The following is an 18,780-nucleotide window of genomic DNA, read 5'->3' as shown; positions in this document are numbered from 1 at the left end:
TGTTCTGTTGCGTTAATTAGGAGGTTGGAGGAGATCTGGATGCTTTACACCTTATATATATGACATCAGGTCTAGGTCAAGAATTTAAGAAGGGTGGTAAAAAGCGAAGAGGGTAGTTGTCAAACCTGTCAAAGCTAAAACTCTGACCTTTTTGACACCCACCCACACAGCCCTGTGTTGTGGGTGTTGAGAAGTCAGACCTCACGGCAGTACGAAGCCGCAGATGCTGGGAGGGGGAGAGGATGGTACTTCTCAACTGCCATTCCAAGTGGTTTTTTTTACCTCAAGCTTGTCAGTGTGTTTCATGTCTTTCGTGCCACTACTCATGCACTTAACATGCTGTTACAGTATTTCATGGTTCCTTCAAACAATACGTAGGTGCTGGACATATTTCAAGAGCATGTGTTTAGACTGGCAGGACACAGTTGGAAAGACAGGCCTGAAATTAAGCAAAGCCATGCCAGGACAGGCATGGCTTTGCTTAAGCAGTTTCCAAGATCACACTGTCTGTTTCTAGCTGTGTTTGTTTCCGGAGGATTCATCTTGCCAACACTCAGTGTTTGGCATCAAGTCAATAATAAGTCCCTGAATCTTTGTGTCATCATCGCATTACTTGTAACTAAACTTTGAGATTGCATAGCGACTTGCAGACTACAGCTCAGTTTGTATCCCAAAAAGCTAGTTTTGTTGCACTACCCATCTTGAACCCAAATCTCTGTTGAAACACAGCTGGTGTCTGATTGTTTCAGCACTCTAATTTGGACTTTGGCTTCTTTTTTTTATTTTTTGTGACACTGGAGGATCTTGTTGCCATCTTTATCATCACAAGTGGTGGAGGAGATTTTCACTGCTGAACGTTGATGTCAGCAGCAGGTTCCTGTAAGCAGGGACACACTCTGCTTTGGGGGCATTAGGGGGGAAGGGGAATGTGGCGCTATGTTTGGAATCTGAGATGGGTCTGCGTGCCAGCCAGCAAGTCTCTCGCCACTGCACTGACCCTTTTTCTTTCCTTTTTTTTTTTTTTACACTCGTGCCATCTCACCCTCCTGACATCTCTTAACGTCACTGCAGCCCATGTGAACCAAACTTCCTGCAGGTCCTCATCAGAACCAGCATGCTGATTACAGGCAACTCCTGCTTCTATTTTTAGATTGCAGCCCGTGCAGCCGTGCATCTTTTTTTTGTTAGTTGCGCATCCTGTTGCATGCGGGTGGAAGTGTTCTCTGATTAATTTTAGGACACACCCTATTCAAAGCTGTGGTTGCAAGTTGTTTTATTTACTTTCCGCTTGGACCCTGATTAAAGACGTTTCCTGATTTGCAAACTGTTTTGTTGTTTATTGGTGATTGTCTGCAATCTTCAGGCAGAAAAAAAAAGGCGGACGTTTCCGTAACTGACCTCTGAACTCTCTCAAAATCCATCAACCTAAGGGCTTCTTGAACTTGAGGTTTTTTCTTGTCAGTATAATTGTGGGTCCTTTTCGACACAGTAAGTCCACAGCAGATGCATTGCCAGACTTTGCTCTGCTTTGATATGTTTGTATTAGAGCTCCTCGTCTCATGCAAGTGAGTAACTGGAATATTTCAAATGCTTCCTTGGGCTTTCATCAATGTGCTGTGGGATGCTGGACGAGTGTGGGCCTGCCTTCATCCGCCTCGAAGACAGACAGTCTGTAGAAATGTCTGTTATTGAAGTAGTGCACCGCATTATGTAGATGCAGTTACATTCATGAGCTTAGCAATGAGTGCAGGTACTGCAGGTTATATGTTTTTGAACCATGCAATGTTTCCGCGTGCCAGCTTTTAGATAAACTCTTTCTAAACCGTGCTAAACAAGACATGGACGGGTGTGGTAGTCGGGTGTAGACGAGGCCTTTTTGTTGACACTGCAGGTGTCACGTGCAGGATAGTGTCAAATGTTTGCGATCCAAGCTATGTCAAGTCCATGCCAAGTCATAACAAAGAGACCTTTGACTGCACAAATTACATTTCTTTTGTACAATGTTCAATCAAGCTGAAGTCACCCGCTTTTAGGGCTTGATAACGATGTTGACGAACTGTAAAGGAAATGTACTGCGGTGAATATCACGGGCCTGACAGAAAGCTCAGTGTTGGCAGAAACCGTCACTGACATCATTCTCTGGCCTCGTGTGGACTGAGTATTCTGATGGGAGGTGAAGATAGAAAGTTCGGGGAAGCATACAGGGATCATGTGGGCTGCACCTGCACCAGTTTATACACTCTAACAAATGTTGGCCACACAGATACCGCTAAAGCTGAGACTCAAGAATAAAAGGGCTCAAAACAGGAAGTTCTTCCTCGTTCAAAGCCATTAATTCTGTGGTGATCATTTACAGAGATAATACAGCCAAGCTGTTGTTGTATCCATACATTCACAAGAGAGGAAATGATATCTTCAGAGCTCCAGGTCAAGCAGGGAACTTTGACAGAGCAAGTACAGGAAACTGTATTTTGCCAAAATTCATTCTGAACACTGGGTGCTTTTTTATTTACCCTCCTCTTTGCTCTCTCTCTCTTTTTATTTTTTTTAAAAAATTTTTATTTTTAGCTCTTCCATGTCGCATATGTCCTCATTAAGTTTGCGAATTCACCACGTCCTGACCTGTGGGTGCTGGAGAGGTCTGTCGACAATGGGAAAACCTTCACCCCCTGGCAGTATTTTGCACGTAAGTTCATATGTTAATGCATTAAAAACCTTCTCCTGCAAGCTGGTGCACTTTTTGTGCTGTGAATCAAACATTGAATCCTCTTGAATGTGGTCCCAACTTGAATCAATTACTCAACTGAGTTTCAAATCAAGGAAACGTGCAGGTCTGCAGAATGCCTTTTAAAATAAATAAGTGCCGTTTTCTATTGTTGTCTATAATGATGTAATTAGTGATGACAGATTCTTTTAGACTCTGTTCTCATAAAGGTTTTCTCTGTGGATTAAATTAAAAAAAAATCAATTTCAGTCATAAATACACAGATAGGGCAGAGTTTCATGTCTCTGCACTACACAGCTTTGGGCCTTTTTATGGAAAGGATTTAAAATTCAGCCTACCAAAAGCTATCACAGCAATCCAGGGTATTATACATTTCTAGAACTGGCAGAGGCAAAAAGAGTGTGGTCATCATTAACACTATTAGTTATACACGTGTCTTTCCTGCCATGACAAGTCAAAGTGTTTCTGTAAAGAAAAAGGCCTGCGGACAGAGTTAAAACTTTGTACTGCAGTATGTTTAATCAGAGACAGATTTAGACAGGGAGTGGGTGTGAACAAAAACCTTTGATTAAATTTGACTTGTTGAAAACATGCGAGAATGTCAGCTTAATGACTGATTTTGGTGTATTAAAAGTGGCAGGTGGTGACACGCTGCAAATCTGACACTGAACTGCCACCATTTTACATACTTAATGCATATTTTGTATGTGCTGATTGGATATCTGAGGGAGGGTGGGATGCGTGCACAGAGCCTGCCAGGAGACACAGCTGTGACTCATCTGTTTTACAGTCTCAAGGTTTCTCTTCAAGTTTGTGTTCTTTCAGGAGCTATCATGAGTTAGAGACTATTAGCTTAACCTTGAGCTTTACCTTTAAAAAATTATTTCCAGCTGCATAAACACTGCAATTGCATATTATATCATTCCTTCCAGTGTATATATATAGAGAGATTTGAGATTATTTAAAATCCCAGTTTTTCCATTTAAAATTATACTTCTTTGGTCTTTTCCTTTTGCGTCATGCAAAAGGAACATGATCCTTTTTTTCATGTGAAGATGCCAATGTAATTTCTTTACATTGTCAAGAGAACTAATTAATTAAATAAATGATTTATTATAAAAATATAAAGAATAATGGGTGTCTTCTTCTCCTTCTTCTTCTTTTTTTTGGCAGATTCAGCACGTGAGTGTATTGAGAGGTTTGGAAAGCAGCCCAATGCCCGTTTATTAAATGATGACGACCAGCTCTGCATCACAGAATACTCACGGATCATCCCTTTGGAGAATGGAGAGGTAAAATAAAAATGTATTTCTTTCTCCTTTTTTCTTTTTGAAGTAAATCAAATAGCTTGATATTGTAATAAGCATTGTAAATGGATTGTAAATTTGTATTGTTTAGGTTGTGATATCCCTTGTCAACGGCCGTCCGGGGGCCAAAAACTTTACCTACTCACCTGCGCTGCAAGACTTTACAAAGGCTACCAATATCCGCTTGCACTTCCTCCGCACCAACACCCTGCTCGGCCACCTCATCTCCAAGGCCCAGAGAGACCCCACCGTTACACGCAGGGTGAGACACACTGAACAACCTCGCACTATGGTGTCATGCTGGCAGGCTCTTGTTTCCCATTTGGCCTTTGCCGCACCCACCTGCTAGCTTGTTTTTTGCTGAAACAAGCGCACAGGCCTGCCCACATGTTCACCTGTGTTGAGACCCACTGCCAGGTCTGTCTGTTATCTATCATATGAGTCATCTTGGTAATTTCCTTGATACAGAGTAGTGTACAGGACTGTGCAAAACATCTGAGCTACTCCTCATTTTTTTAATATTTTGCTTCCAGTAGCCAATATTTCTCCAGGCTTTCTGAAGATCTGTCATAGTGTTTCTTTGAAACTGGCTGGTTTTTCACTTATTTTCAGTCAAGTCCTTATATTTGACCATTTTTAGGGGAACACCTATAAACAATTCAAGCATAAAAAGGCACCTAAGTTGCAAATAATTATTTGTTTCCATTTCATGTCAAAAATAACACACTCTGACAGGAAGAAAAAAAAATCATTTTATCAGCAACAAGCTAAAGCCCAAAGCGCTATTAGTCGAAAACTTTGTATATCTCAGCATGGTGTGCAGTGTGTCCTGAAAAAAACTTTGAGGAAACTTGTGGAGGACAAAAGCGGCAGACCTAACGATGAAAGTTATCTGAAAGTTGTGTCCTTAAGAAGGAAAAATATCCTGACCTAGGACCGGAGAGATAGATCTGACCTTTGAGTTGATCCAGCTATTGTTCACTGAAGCCTCATCAGAAATGGTCAAAGGTGGCTGCCAAGAAGCCAGAAGTACAACAGTGTCTACAGCCATCTGTAAAACATTGAGACGACTCTGTCATGGTTTAGTCCTGCATTTCAGCCGGTGGGTAAGGGATGTCATGTCAAAACTTGTAGAATTATGAACTTTAAAAAATAATATCACATTTTGATCCATCATGCAGTACCATCTGGAAAGCATCTGATTGGCAGCAGGTGCCAATGATCAATGATCCTAGACACACTGCCAATGCAGTAAAAGCATACCTGGAAAGGAAAACGTGCAATGGAACGCCATCAGTCATTGTTTGGCCTTTCCAGGAGCCTGAACCTCAACATTACTGAAGCAATGTGAGATCATTTAGACAGAGAATGAAACAAAAGGCAGCCAAAATCCAAAGAAATGATAAGAAAGCTTCAGGCTGTGCTGAAGAATAAATATGGTGCTACCAAATACTTACTGTCAAGCCTGTTAGAACTAAACAAACCATTTTTTTTTTTGGTTTATGTTTTGGCAAAATATAAAGACATGATGGTTTTGCACAGCACTGTATCTTTGTGATTTACTATTGTGTCTAAAACATCTGTTTAGTTTTCCTTATTCGAACCTTTGGGAATCAGTGATGTTGGCTGCCTTATCTCGTGTTATCTCACGCACTGATTCACCCCATAAAACTAGCATTATCTCATGGGTCATGGTTTAAGTTTGCACTTGTCAGCATGTGTGACTCACTTCTGCTGCCAAGCAGAGCCAGGCATTTGTTCTGGTGTGACTGGTGTCGCTAAGTTGCTGATAACATGGTTGGAAATTATGCTGCTGATAACATATTCTTTATTTGCTGACAGTATTACTACAGCATCAAAGACATCAGCATTGGCGGACGCTGTGTTTGTCACGGGCACGCACAGATGTGTGGTGGAGGCCGTAACCCTGACAACCCAAATAGGTTAGTAATACATACTTCACCTTCAGCTCTAAAATATACTTGCCTTTATTCAGTGAGCTTTTTGTAGAATTGGGGCTCTTGTGTACAACTATTACAGTAAAGTGGATTTAATTCTGAAAGAAAAGAGGCAAAGATTACAAATGCTGCCTCTAGTGTATGAGGTATAGCATAGATAAGATCAAGAGTGATCACTTGTTTCTGAAAAGCACAATTATGTTGTTTGTGCAGTGACTTCACCATTATAAAAAGCAGTAGATTGTTTTAGTTTCCCTGATTACTGGCTGTGATAAGATTTGGGATAAAGCGCTGCTTTGAACCATTGTAAGCATTAGTACTCTGAAACAAAAAAGTCCAAGAAAAAAGAAGAGGATAGGATTCGTGGATGCTTCACTAAGTTGGTTGTCTCATCGCTCTCATCGCTGTAATTTCCAGGTGCTGTAAGCGGCTGTTTTCACCTACACAAAGCTTGAACATCAAACGGAAGACAGGAAGAATTAACGCTGAATAGCAGCTGCGCAGATACCAAAACAAGGCTTAAAGCGAAGCAAATTTGAATGTCTATTTGTCTGACTGTCTGAAATAAGATTTCAGAATGAATGTTAGTGCTCCGCTGTGCATCCTTGAGTTTGTAGATACCCGACTGTGTGTGCCAGTAAATATCAATGTACAGTTGGGACTTTTTCTCTGAAAACCCATCTTGGCACTACTACTGAATACAGGCGTCTCGTCTCCTTTCTTTAGTCGCCAGTGCGAGTGCCAGCACAACACCTGTGGCGAGTCATGTGACCGCTGCTGCCCAGGATTTAACCAGAAGCCATGGCGCGCTGCAACTGTTGACAACCCAAATGAGTGTCAGCGTAAGTATACATGTACAGTACTTCATTTAGTGTGTAACCAAAACCGCACTCTGCTACTCCCCATGCTGTTGGCTCCTTGAATTACTACCCCCAGAGAGGACTGAAGTGTCCTCTTGCCTCTGATATTTAAGCCCTATTGTGGATGCCCTGATATGGTATTGTGGTGAGCCTCAGTGAAGAGCTGGGAGGACATTCCTGATATGGTATGTGTGATGAACAGCACGGTGCACAACTTGCTTCAGGATAACTGGGTTTTGTCTGTTTAGGTAGCTGGTCAATGAGCTTAGTCAACCCTGCGCCGACCTAGATAGTGAGAGCTTATCAGCGAGCCATTCAGTCCATCAGCAGAGCCTTTGCCAACTGGAATCTAATTGCTTTGCACTGTTGACAAGTTTGGCCTTCATGAAACATAACCTTGAATCAGCCACAGAAGTAAAGCAAGGAAGGAAACTTGTAATCCAGTCAGAGCACTCATGCAGTGCAAATGCACCCAACCCATTCATAATCATTAATAAGACAGGGTGGATTACAGGAAGAGGATATGCCATCTTGTTTAGTTTTGGATTTTATAGTTTCTCTTGATGCTTAACAACCTTGACTTAATATTCCTTTTAAGAGAATGAGTAGCTTAAGGTACTAACAGGGGGAAAGGGGGAGTCAGAGGTAATTTACTGACAGTATAGAATAATACTTGTCTCTGTTTGTGTGTGTGTGTGTGTGTGTGTGTGTGTGTGTGTGTGTGTGTGTGTGTGTGTGTGTTTGTCTTGGGGGGTTTCCTCCTCAGCCTGCCAGTGTTTCTCCCATGCCTTCGACTGTTATTACGACCCAGAGGTGGAAAAAAGGGGAACAAGTTTAGACACCTTCGGCAGGTTTGATGGAGGAGGAGTGTGCATCAACTGCCAGGTATGTACTGGGTATCAAGTCTAAACTGATTCTTATGTTTGCATGTGTGTGGTTGAAAACAGGATAGAAAGTGAAGCAATATTCCATACTGCATGTCTCTATATCATTCAAGTCTTTTGCAGAGGATTGGATATTGCATACTTCAGTTTGAAACTTGTGCAACTTGCTGTGTGAGCCAAAGCAAACGTTCTTTTTGAAACTTTCTAGGAACTTTGTGACCTTCTTTTTGCCAAGATGAACTTGAATTGAGTGTTATGTTAAGATGGAGTGTTATGGATATCAAGTATTGCGTAATGTCCACATAGATTGATGCAAAGCTAGAAACTTAAACTCATATTTTTTTGTTCAAGACTAAAGTTAATTTTGTTCTGTATCATTCTTTAGCACAACACTGCTGGAGTGAACTGTGAGAGATGCATTGAAGGCTTCTACAGGCCTTACGGTGTCCCTACTGAGTCTCCCACCGGATGCATACGTAAGCCACATTTTTGTCTGTCACATCAAAATGCTGTTTTCATACTGATGTTGTAAAACTTTACTATGTACTGATGAAAAAGACTGTGGAAATATAAGCCTATGCTGTTTATGCATGCGTGTGTGTATTTTTGTGGAATCCGTTTTTGCAGCTTCTCTGACATTTTTCAAGATACGACAACAGATAGTTTGGGAATCAACTATTGTCCCACCATGTTGTTATGTGACCTACAACATGTGTGATCAATGAGTGAAGCCAAAGTGTATTTTTATTCAAAGCAAGGCTTTAGCACCTCGCTTTAGACTGACACAGATGGCACCACTGTCAAGCACCACGGGCACCGCCGCTTGTTTTATTGCTAAACTGGGCTCTGCCATTGTTTACACTACTTTAATGGTCCATCACTATTCCTCTTGGTATAAATAGCTTACAGTTGTGTTTGCACATGACAAAGTAGTGGAATTAAAGCGGTTGACCCAAGAGCTTTTAATTTAGTCATAAAATACACAAACTCAATTAAGTAGCTTAGTAGCCGAAAGTGTTCAGAGTCAGTAAACGTTCATCATTATTAACTTTTAAGAGCTCTCGTTTTGGGATTTGGGATGGTTGAAAGCTTTCTGTACGTGTTACTTTACTTTGTGGAAATTTTGGGTATTTAACCTCAATTTGTGCTCTGAGTGGGCATCATCATCAGCACTGTTGCCTCACATTAAGAATTTGCTGGTTTCGAATCGACCATGTGGTCGGGGTCTTTCTGTGTGGAGTTTGCAGGATCTGTGTGGGTACTCTGACCTCCTCACACAGGTTGATGATTCTCATTTGCCCATACGTGTGAATATGACTGTGAAAGGATAACTGTCTCTGTGTCAGCCCTGCGACAAACTGGTGACCCGTCCAACGTGTACCCCGCCTCCCGCCCAATAGCAGCAGGGATATGCTCCAGTCCCCCCACCCCACCCCGTGACCCTGAAGTAGATAACAGGAAGAAAATAGATGGATTTTACTCTGATGATTCATGTGTTTGTCTATATGTGTATTTTACATCTACATTTTGCACATGTTAACATGGGCACTTTCTTTTTTCTTTTCATAAAATCACATGGCATCTACCAGCTTGCAGCTGTGACGAAAGAACTACAGCTGGATGTGAAATGGGGTCTGGATGGTGTATCTGCAAGCCACAGTTTGCTGGAGAAAACTGCGATCGCTGTGCTGATGGACACTATTACTACCCAGACTGCTTTCGTAAGTTTAGTTTTGCTCTCACATGCCAAGTTAGATGTGAGAGCAATCATGCATTTAGCACAAATGTGCTAAATGCATGATTTTGGCAAACAACAAAAAGGTACAGTTAGTCTTTCCTGTACCTCATTTGAATCTTGACTTGAAGGGAAGACTTTGCTTTGTCATAGAAGGGTGCAACTATTCATGGTCAGTTTACCTGAACCCAGTCGTTAACAGCTGGAATCATGATTCAACATTGTTTTACTCTCAGATTTACTCCCTGAACAAACACATTTGTCCAAAGCCTTTTGACAGAAATACATCTTGCAGGAGTACACTTGTAAAGTTATTTCATGCTTTGCGTAAGCCTTACAGGTAGTGGACACATAAAAAAACTTCCCCATCTAATCTCATTGATCTGATCTGCCAGCAGATTCAGGAGTCTGCTATGACTGGAGATAAGCTGCTCGATGTTTCATTTTACATTTCTTTCTTTAAGGCGCTAAAGCCATTCCTACAGTAATATTGATCTTTTTCTCTGTCTTTGATTGATAAACCTGCTTAAAACCGGCTTCTGTTGAATTTCCTACAGCACTCGATTTCTCTATTCACACATCTATTTTCAATCAATTTAAAGTTATTCATATTTAATTGAAAATTAGCCAGTGTGACAACAGAGAAATCCAAAGACTCACATCATTTTTGTCTTATCATCTAATGTTGATTGTCGATATCATTGACAGTCCTTACACAAACACAGCAACACAGGTTTGTAGTCTCAAGATGTGTTTTGCTAACACAGAATTTTTAAACATTTGGTCCTTATCATCAGCATGTTAGCACTGCCAAACTAGACTAAACATGTTGACTCGGTCATGAGAGAATTATTTGGGTTTGAAGAGGCGCTTGCTTGGTGTTTTCTGTCACGGCACGAAATGTTTGCAGCTTGTTGGATTTTGAACTGAAGATGTGTAACTTGTACACATAAAATCTGACAACTGTGTAACTGCAGCACCAGCTGAAACATTAACTGCACATCGTCTGCAAACGCTTGAGGTTCGTGTCTGAGTAAGTAAGTAAGTCTGAGTAAACAATACCTAAAATAGTTGAGCGGTTTTACAAGACAAAGGAGCCTATGTCATTCTTTGGTCTGTCCAAAGGTAACAAAGTCTGCCTACCAGTTCCTTTAAAGCTCAGTACTAAATAGGTTACAGTGTGCTTTTTTAAATGCATACACATCGTGTACTTGTAAGAATGGATGTGACAGTGGTGATGTGCTGAACTGTTCAGGCCTTATTACTCCTCCCAAGCAATGATGAAAAGTTGTTTTTAGACTTTGTGCAAATCCAGGCTTGTTGTTTCCCCCCTGCGTACAGTTTACATTAAGCTGAGCTGCCTAACCACTGACTTTACTATTCAAATACAAACATTGCTTAGATCCTCTCGTCTATCTCTTGGCAAGAAAGTGAATAACTTCAAAACGCGGGCGTGGGGGATGTTTGTTTTTATATGAGTAGCTTTCAATTACTGCACCAAGAGAAATCCCCCCCCCCGCACCAATAAGTAATGTTGACACTGAGGTTTTACTTCATTACATTTTCCAGTCACTGGAGGTCTTAATTTTGTTCCTCTCTTTTGCAATCAGGATATCCAGTGTACCCAGTGACCACCAAATCTCCTGCAGGTCCCATTGTGGGTAAGATCAGTAAACAGACTTTTGCAATATGTCATATCAGACTTAGGCATTTTTAAACATCTGCTTAAAATGCTGTTATTACATCCTCCTTATTTTCTCCTTCTATAGGTCCCACTGTTTGCCCTCCAGGCTATTTTGGCGTGCCCAGCTGTCAGCGTGAGTGTGGTTAGACCTGATGTGAAGTGTCTTCATGGCAGTGCTTTTATACTCATTGCAACTTGATTGAAAACGTTACTGAAACTTGTAGTGATGGGTCGTTCGCGAACGAAATGGCTCTTAGAGCCGACTCTTTGAAGTGAACGACGCAAGCCGGCCCCTTATTGGGATCCATGAGGGTTTTTTTTTTCTTTTTCTCACCCTCTCTCTCGCCCTTTTTTCCGCTAAACTCCGCACGCGCGGCCTGTACTTTGCGCTGGCCAGAGGGGGGAGGGGCGTTAGTTACACTCGCAGTAGCACAGGAACAGAGCCAGAGAGAAGGGACAAGGGACAAGAACGTCACATTAGAAAGGTATAGTAATCATCCACTATTTTCAGTTGCAGATGATAAAGGATTCAGAAATCATGCAGGCCCATATGACAGAGAATGTGCATCTTCTTTTTGTTTTAATATTTTAATTTATATTTAATTGTGTTGTGGTTTGCAGTGTTTTGTGTTGTTTTAGGTTAAATTTGTTTAAAAGAAAAAAGCTGAAAATTTAAATAGTTAAAAGTTTAAAATGTAAATAGTTGTTTTTTGTATTATATGATTTATTTATTACATTTTATGTGGAGTGAATAAATAAAGTATATTTATGGTGGCCCTTAGAGACAAAGCACGTACAAACTCCAAAACACGTACAAACTCCAAAACACGTACAAACTCCAAAACACGTAAAAACTCAGAAGCACGTACAAAAGACAACAGAAGTGCTCCAGGATGCTAGGGCGCAGTGTTGAGCTTTTGTTACCTAGTGGCTACACAAGCCAGGAAGTATCAACAACCGGATTTGGTGTGTGGTAGTAACAGGTAAATGAACTTTTTTTTTAAATTATTTGAATAAATATGAGTGCTTGTCTATAAATACACAAACAATACACACATGCTTTCAATTGTGTAATTTAAGTGATCTGGGTAGCTCTGTTTTGGAAGTTCAGTTAACGCTAGAAATGTGTTTTGGAGTTTGTATATGCTTTAGAGTTTGTACGTGCTTTGTCTCTAGGGGCCATATATAAACATATAAATAAAACCACTTTTTTTACATTAGTAATTCCTTTTCTGCATAATTTTATATTATTGTTAATGATAAATTAATTAAAGCAACAAAACAACCTGAAGAGCCGGTTCGAAGCCGAAAGAGCCGGCTCTTTTTAGTGAGCCGAGCCGAAAGAGCTGGATCTCTAAAAAGAGCCGGAAATCCCATCACTAGAAACTTGGCCTTTTACAAAGGTCTTTTATAGGGTACCCTTTTTAAAAAATTCCAGACTTACTTTACTTAGAGGCTTTCAAAAGAGCTTTAGCGGTCTGTATGTGGTGCCACTGAGTCAGACTCTGTTTTGTCTTGATTTAAACTTAAGAACACGTGTTAGAGGTCAGTCAAGTTGAAGGCTAAATTTGTAGCCCATGTGTAACCTGGCATTTATTGTGTTTAGCTGGTCAAAATACTGGTATAATACATCCAGATAGCATGCAGTTGTTCAGAATAACAGTTCAGTGGTCTTACATTTTCTCATCCATCAATGGGACTTTATGTTCAAATAGTCTCATGATAGCAGTGGCCATTTGGGGCTATTTAGTGGAAACTAATATTATTTATAAGTTTCCTTCAAGCTGGGAAATCCATTATCAGTAATATGGCATTGCTATTAAAGTGAAAACCATCAGTTCTTGATTCTTTTCCTCCCACTCAATTCAGCTGTCAGAGAACGTATGCTAACACTGACTTACCTCTAACGTGTAGGCTCAAGAGCCTGTCTTTCAATCAACAGCCTTTGAAAAGCTGGCTTCATGCTTGGGAGCTGCTTAGAGGCAAAGAAAACTATGGTCGTCTCTTGGGTGGCTGTGCCAAGCCTATTCGGGAACCACTACCGGGCGGGGCCTGGCAGGGGGTGGGGTGGGCACCAGCATAGCTGTGCCACTGTGTGCCACACTATGAGAATAGTTCAACTGAAGGAAGTATTTGTCAGTCTTTTTTTTTTTTTTTGGAGTTCCACTAAAGGAAGAGCTCAGCCTCAATTATAAGCAAACGTTAATGTTCCACTAGGAATACACATTTGAATTTCTGTTAAGATTTAATTTGTTTGCTGTTATTGTTAAATTAAATGCTTCCACTGTGTTTTGTGCGCAGCGTGTATTTGTGACTACAGAGGGACTCTGGGTGGGATATGCGATGCTTTAGGCCGCTGCCTGTGCCAGCAGAGCGTGGAGGGCGAGCGCTGCGACCGCTGTCGACCTGGATACCACTCCTTCCCAAACTGCCGGGGTGAGAGAGACGTGCATGCCAACATAGAATTTGAACCCCGCAGACTGTAAAGAAACACAAAGTCATCAGTGTTACTGGTTAATGATTAGGAAACCGGAGTTTTATTTTAAAAGAAGTGGCCACAAGTGGTTATTATGTGGAACAGGAACAAAGGCAGCAAATCAGCGCTGTAAATGTTAATAGGTGTGACTGGAGTGACTTAATTACACAGCAGGGATTAGTTTGTCCAGCAATCTTTTGCTTTGTCAATACAGAGAGAAACTTCACTCTCTCCATGAGAGAGCTTATAGTATTATCAGATGGAAGTACACTTACATATTTGGCCTTTTTTAAGTCTTAGCTCAAGGTTTTTGACACTTGACCCTTAAAGCTTTAAATGGACCCTCCAGACAATCTGATTTCAGTAACAATTATCAAAGTACATGTGGAAAAATGCGTGTGTATTATGTGTGTTTTAGTTGATGTTTACAGATTTTTTGCATGTAAAGATTACTTATTCGGACAGATTTTTTTATAATGAGGTCTTTTCTGGGTAAATGTTTATACAGAGCTATAAAAATAGAATAAATTTTTGCTTTATTATTTTATTTCTTCAGCATGTCTCTGTGATGGGGCCGGCGTGGCCGACAGCGTGTGCGGTCCAAATGGTCAGTGTATTTGTCTCTCCAATTATGGGGGACGGGAGTGTGATGAATGTGCGCCAGGCTACTATGGATATCCTGACTGTGCTGGTAAGTAGGATTTGTCCCTCTATGTCTATCAGTATAACTACAGTAGATAAACCACTTGTGTACTTTTGACCTCTGCTGATGAGAAAGCTGCTGGGAAAAAAAATGTAGCTTCTGGTTTGGTTGGATTTATGGTGGCCTCTTCTCATGACTTTGAAGGAGAAATCCTCCCACGGCATCCACAAAAATCCCACTCTGCCCCCTCAATTGATTTTTTTAATGCAATTTGCATGACACGATGTTTTGCAGAGAGATGAAATATGTGATATTTATAGACCTCTTCCTTGTATGGACTCATATTCCCAAGAATAGACAACTGGGAATCACTTAAGACAATCTGATTCTTAAAATAAACAAGCTCATCCCAAGAGTTTCAATTCCTGTTCTTTTCTTATGAGATTCACTTATCCCTAAGGACAATGGCTGGGGCTCTGGAGGTAGAGCATCATCTACTCATCTGAATTGTTGATGGTTTGATCCCTGTCTCACCCAGTCTGAACCACATGTTACTCTTTGATGCATTCGTCTGCATGTGAATAGTAGACACAAAGCACATACATGTGGAAAACAGTGCTTGTGTGGAGGGGTGAATGAGACATGTTGCGGAAAAAGGGCTGTATAAGAACCAGACAACTTACCATAATAATGCTTAGAGTTCTTATGTCTGCTTGTGTAACTGTCCCCAGCCTGCCGGTGTTCACAGGAAGGCTCATATGACGCAACTTGCGACCCGTTATCGGGTCAGTGCCTCTGCCTTCCAGGTGTGGTGGGTCAACTGTGTGATCGTTGCGCCTCTGGTGTGAGATTCCCTCAGTGCTCGGGTAAACACTTGAAATCATCAAACTCATAAAAGTAGTCATTTTTATGGACAGCGGGTAGATGTGTTATTTAGGTCATTATTGTTTGCTGTTGCTGTGGTTATTGTTGAAGCTCAGTAATATTACCTTTTCCTTTTTCATTTTGTCCTTCCAGCCTCCAGCAGTGTGTGTAACACAGCAGGAACTGAAGCGTCTGATCCTCGAACGGTGAGCCGCTCTCTGTTAAGTTGCATTTTTCTGTGCATCGTGGCCCTATCTGGAACAAGCTTTTATTTTCCTTGCTGATAGAAGTGGTCACAGTATAAATCCAGTGATGGGTGTGGGTTTGCATTGACTAACAGCCCTACAACTGATAACACAACTCCACGTCATCCTGCGCGGTTTCACAAGGAAGTGTTTTTCTGGTGAAAACCAAAGGAAATTAAAAAAGGAAAAGAGGCTTCCTTCCATTATAAAGGGGAAAAACAACACGTAGTATTTATTTAGGCATCTATTGAAGTATTTCTGAGAGTCACCTTTCAGTTTGGAGCATAATGCACACTTAGAAGAAAGAAAGAAATGCTGCCAAGTTTCAGTGTAAAGAAACATCTTTATAGAAAATGCAGGCACTTGCAGTTGATTTTATCGCTCTGATTTTAAACAAATATAAGGCTTTCAACAGTAGCTACCAGTCTCAACAATTCTCAGACTCCTTATCTGTTGTTTCAGGGCTCTTGCCGCTGCCTAGCAAATGTAGAGGGAACCCTGTGTGACAGGTGTAAACCTCTATACTGGAATCTAGCTGTAGACAATCCCCTTGGCTGTATCGGTAAGTAAAAAGGAATTTGAATAATAAAGGAAAAAAGGGGGAAACATGACAGAAAAATGCTTATTTGGCATCCATAGAGGCAAAAATGTCCTAATTCTGACCATATATTTCTCAAGGCTTTTAAATTGCCAGGAACAATCTGACAAGGTACTGATATGAGCTTTGTCCCATCTTATACGTCAACGTACCTCTATCAACAAGGCTGGTTCTGCCTTTGAAGAATAACACATTATACAGGCAAATCCCTGCTGCCTGCTTCCACTGTGAGATTTCCTCCTGAGATTGCATAAAAAAGTATCCAGTGACACATTAAAAATAGAACGTCTGAACATCTACTTTTATAACCTCTACAAAAGCTGCTCCTGCTTTATTCAATTGAAACTTTTTAATATAGTGGAAACTAAGGAGAACAGCTCCTGGCTTTGTTCACATATGTCTGTTGTTACTGCTCTGCTCTCTTGCAAAACTGTTATCGCTACCACGTTCCCTCAATGCTCAAGAAGGAGTGGGGTGGGGTGTTTTTAATATCCCAAGAATGCATCTGGTTGACTGTGGCTGGACATTGAGGGAAAAGTTTTCTTTTTTTCCCCACTCGGCTGAACGCAAGCTGCAGCCTGAAAAGCTCCTTTGGACCTTTGATGTGCAAATCTCTGAAGGCTGGAGGGTTTTACAATGTTGTGTTTCACCCGTGAATTTTGCAAAAACCTGCAATCAGTGTCTATTCACTGTAGAGCCCCCCACCCCCTCTCCCATTTACATTTTCATAACCTCACCCATTTTTGTCTCTCATACCAGAGTGTCATTGTGACCTGAAAGGGACTCTGAGTGGTGTTGGAGAGTGTGAACAGGTGAGTGTTTTCATGTGGTCGTGTTAATGTCAGCAGTTTGAATAGCCGCACATTTGCAGCATTAATCATCTCTTGATGGTCTGCTTGCACAGAAAAGTGGACAGTGTCACTGTAAGCCTAATACATGCGGGCATGCGTGTGACTCCTGCAAAGATGGATACTTCCTGCTGCAGAAAAAGAATTATTACGGGTGTCAAGGTGAGAATGTGTTTCTTTGCTGAACTTCCAACCTTGGTTCTTGCTTACATGTGCTGTATTATTAAAGGCTACACAGTTAAGAAAGAAAATAGCAACCAAGCATACTTCCTTTTTCGCTGTTTTTACCAATGACTTTAAATATTTAGCGAGCCAACCTCAGTGCAACACTGACTATTGTTAGAAATTATTGCGTTGACTGAAAAACAGGTGCCTTAGTGCTGTTTTAAGCTTTTATCTTAACCAGCCAAAAGACTGGTCAGCAACAGCATAATCGATAAGAATTGCTACTCCTGCCACAGTAGTGGGCAGCATTCAGCTAAACTTACAAACAGTGATGACCTAGTGGCTCTTCACTCAAATTTTTAAATTCATATTTGTTATTTCTTGGGGGCTTTTTCGCTTTTACAGGAATCCCTTGTTGTCCTGCAGTATTGGTTAGATTTTCGTGAAATTAGACTAAGTTACGTTGATGTGACTGTCTTTTAATCTCCTTGACCTCTTAGTGGACTTTAATTCTCATTTCGCTAACTGGGCCCATGTCCTCATTTTAGGTTTGACAGCGTTTTAGTAGGTAAAAGTGAATGCTTTGACATGAATTGAGCTGCGGTTTGAAGAAAGCCTCGAAGGGGACTGGCGACGGCTCCCGGGCCTGGCAGATCCCCATGTAGTAAATAGAAGTGAAGAAGCTGAAGAATGGAGAACAAGGAGGGAGGGAGGGTGGGGCACGTAAATGAGAATGATCAGCTTGCAGAACTGGGGGAACCTATATAGATGACAGCCGGAAGGAGCGTGTTTGGCGTGGTCCTGCTCCTGAAATTCCGATACATATTTGCACAATGCACTAATTCTACTTGCTTATTTGCTTGACAAAACTTTTAATAAAACCTCTGTTGAACATAAACAAGGTTGTTAAGTTTCTCTGTTAAGCCTGAAACTTTGCATTGGATACATTTAAACATTAAATGTTATTGTCCCTTAGTAATAAGAACAACCACTTTATTAGTATATAAGTACTAATGCATAGTACAGTACAGATCTCCTCTGAAGTTTAGGGACACCAAGACATTTCAATCATCAAAGCTTTTTTTTTTATCTTTCATTGTTGAAAACAATACTGAATGCAGATTAATGATCTTTGATGAAAGTTTCTAAAGGTTAAAATGCACAAATCATCCTTTCTTATGGCTTAACGTGTTAAATATATATTATAATAAAAATAAACGGCAAAGTGCACAGAATATTTTTTATAGGTGAGGTCTGAAAGGTCATGCTTAGTGCAGCTTATTAGGAGTGCAGTGACCTAACCCTGATGCCGTCCTTGTGGTTTCTGCTCAGGCGTCCCTTATTTTCATCTTGGGAGGCCCCAAGGTCTGTCAGGGATCTTCTATCTAAGGAAGATAACAGAGGACCTTCTTTTTCTTATGTAAACCAAAGAATATTACAAAAGTATAAATTCTCCCTGTTGAAAAACAGCCTTCAGAAATGTGTGATAGTGCATCCAGTGAGGGCTTGTGGTCGTCTTTGTCCTTCTTGATGCCAGGATGTAGTAAACATTACTGCTTTGACACCTACGTCTCCTAAAGAAGTATTTCTGTGAAAAGATAGTCTCACGAGGATTTCAAGAACATGCGCAAAATAAAAAATGTTTTTTCAAAAGACAACCAAATGCTGACATATTTAAATAGGGTACTTTCTGTAACGCCAGTGATAAATCTTGGCATCTGGTTGAGTGTAAATATTTTCATATTCAGAAGGACAGTTGCATAATATGTGCCCCAAAACAACTCCAAC

At 40.8% G+C, this 18,780-nt stretch overlaps 1 protein-coding gene across 2 annotated transcripts in view; it reads left to right on the top strand.

The window, feature by feature from the left end:
• Positions 1 to 18,780, top strand: part of LOC147308389 (laminin subunit alpha-3-like) — a 60,453-nt gene that overhangs the window by 10,421 nt on the left and 31,252 nt on the right. For both annotated transcript variants that reach the window (XM_086270672.1, XM_086270671.1), the window contains exons 3-19: positions 2,569 to 2,686; positions 3,899 to 4,017; positions 4,124 to 4,294; positions 5,875 to 5,975; positions 6,717 to 6,832; positions 7,617 to 7,735; positions 8,120 to 8,210; positions 9,324 to 9,455; positions 11,080 to 11,130; positions 11,239 to 11,286; positions 13,455 to 13,589; positions 14,186 to 14,320; positions 15,004 to 15,138; positions 15,290 to 15,342; positions 15,844 to 15,943; positions 16,739 to 16,791; positions 16,884 to 16,989. In XM_086270672.1, coding sequence (XP_086126798.1) covers positions 2,569 to 2,686; positions 3,899 to 4,017; positions 4,124 to 4,294; positions 5,875 to 5,975; positions 6,717 to 6,832; positions 7,617 to 7,735; positions 8,120 to 8,210; positions 9,324 to 9,455; positions 11,080 to 11,130; positions 11,239 to 11,286; positions 13,455 to 13,589; positions 14,186 to 14,320; positions 15,004 to 15,138; positions 15,290 to 15,342; positions 15,844 to 15,943; positions 16,739 to 16,791; positions 16,884 to 16,989 — 1,783 coding nt within the window. The remainder of the gene's footprint in view (positions 1 to 2,568; positions 2,687 to 3,898; positions 4,018 to 4,123; positions 4,295 to 5,874; positions 5,976 to 6,716; positions 6,833 to 7,616; positions 7,736 to 8,119; positions 8,211 to 9,323; positions 9,456 to 11,079; positions 11,131 to 11,238; positions 11,287 to 13,454; positions 13,590 to 14,185; positions 14,321 to 15,003; positions 15,139 to 15,289; positions 15,343 to 15,843; positions 15,944 to 16,738; positions 16,792 to 16,883; positions 16,990 to 18,780) is intronic.

This window comes from Aulonocara sp. 'chitande type north' Nkhata Bay, linkage group LG18, assembly GCF_057382095.1.
Source record: "Aulonocara sp. 'chitande type north' Nkhata Bay isolate Kocher_YH1m ecotype deep benthic linkage group LG18, A_spYH_male_GT1.1, whole genome shotgun sequence".
Taxonomy (NCBI): domain Eukaryota; kingdom Metazoa; phylum Chordata; class Actinopteri; order Cichliformes; family Cichlidae; genus Aulonocara; species Aulonocara sp. 'chitande type north' Nkhata Bay.
Note: the sequence above shows the minus strand (reverse complement) of the source record. Positions and strands in the feature narration are given on the sequence as shown.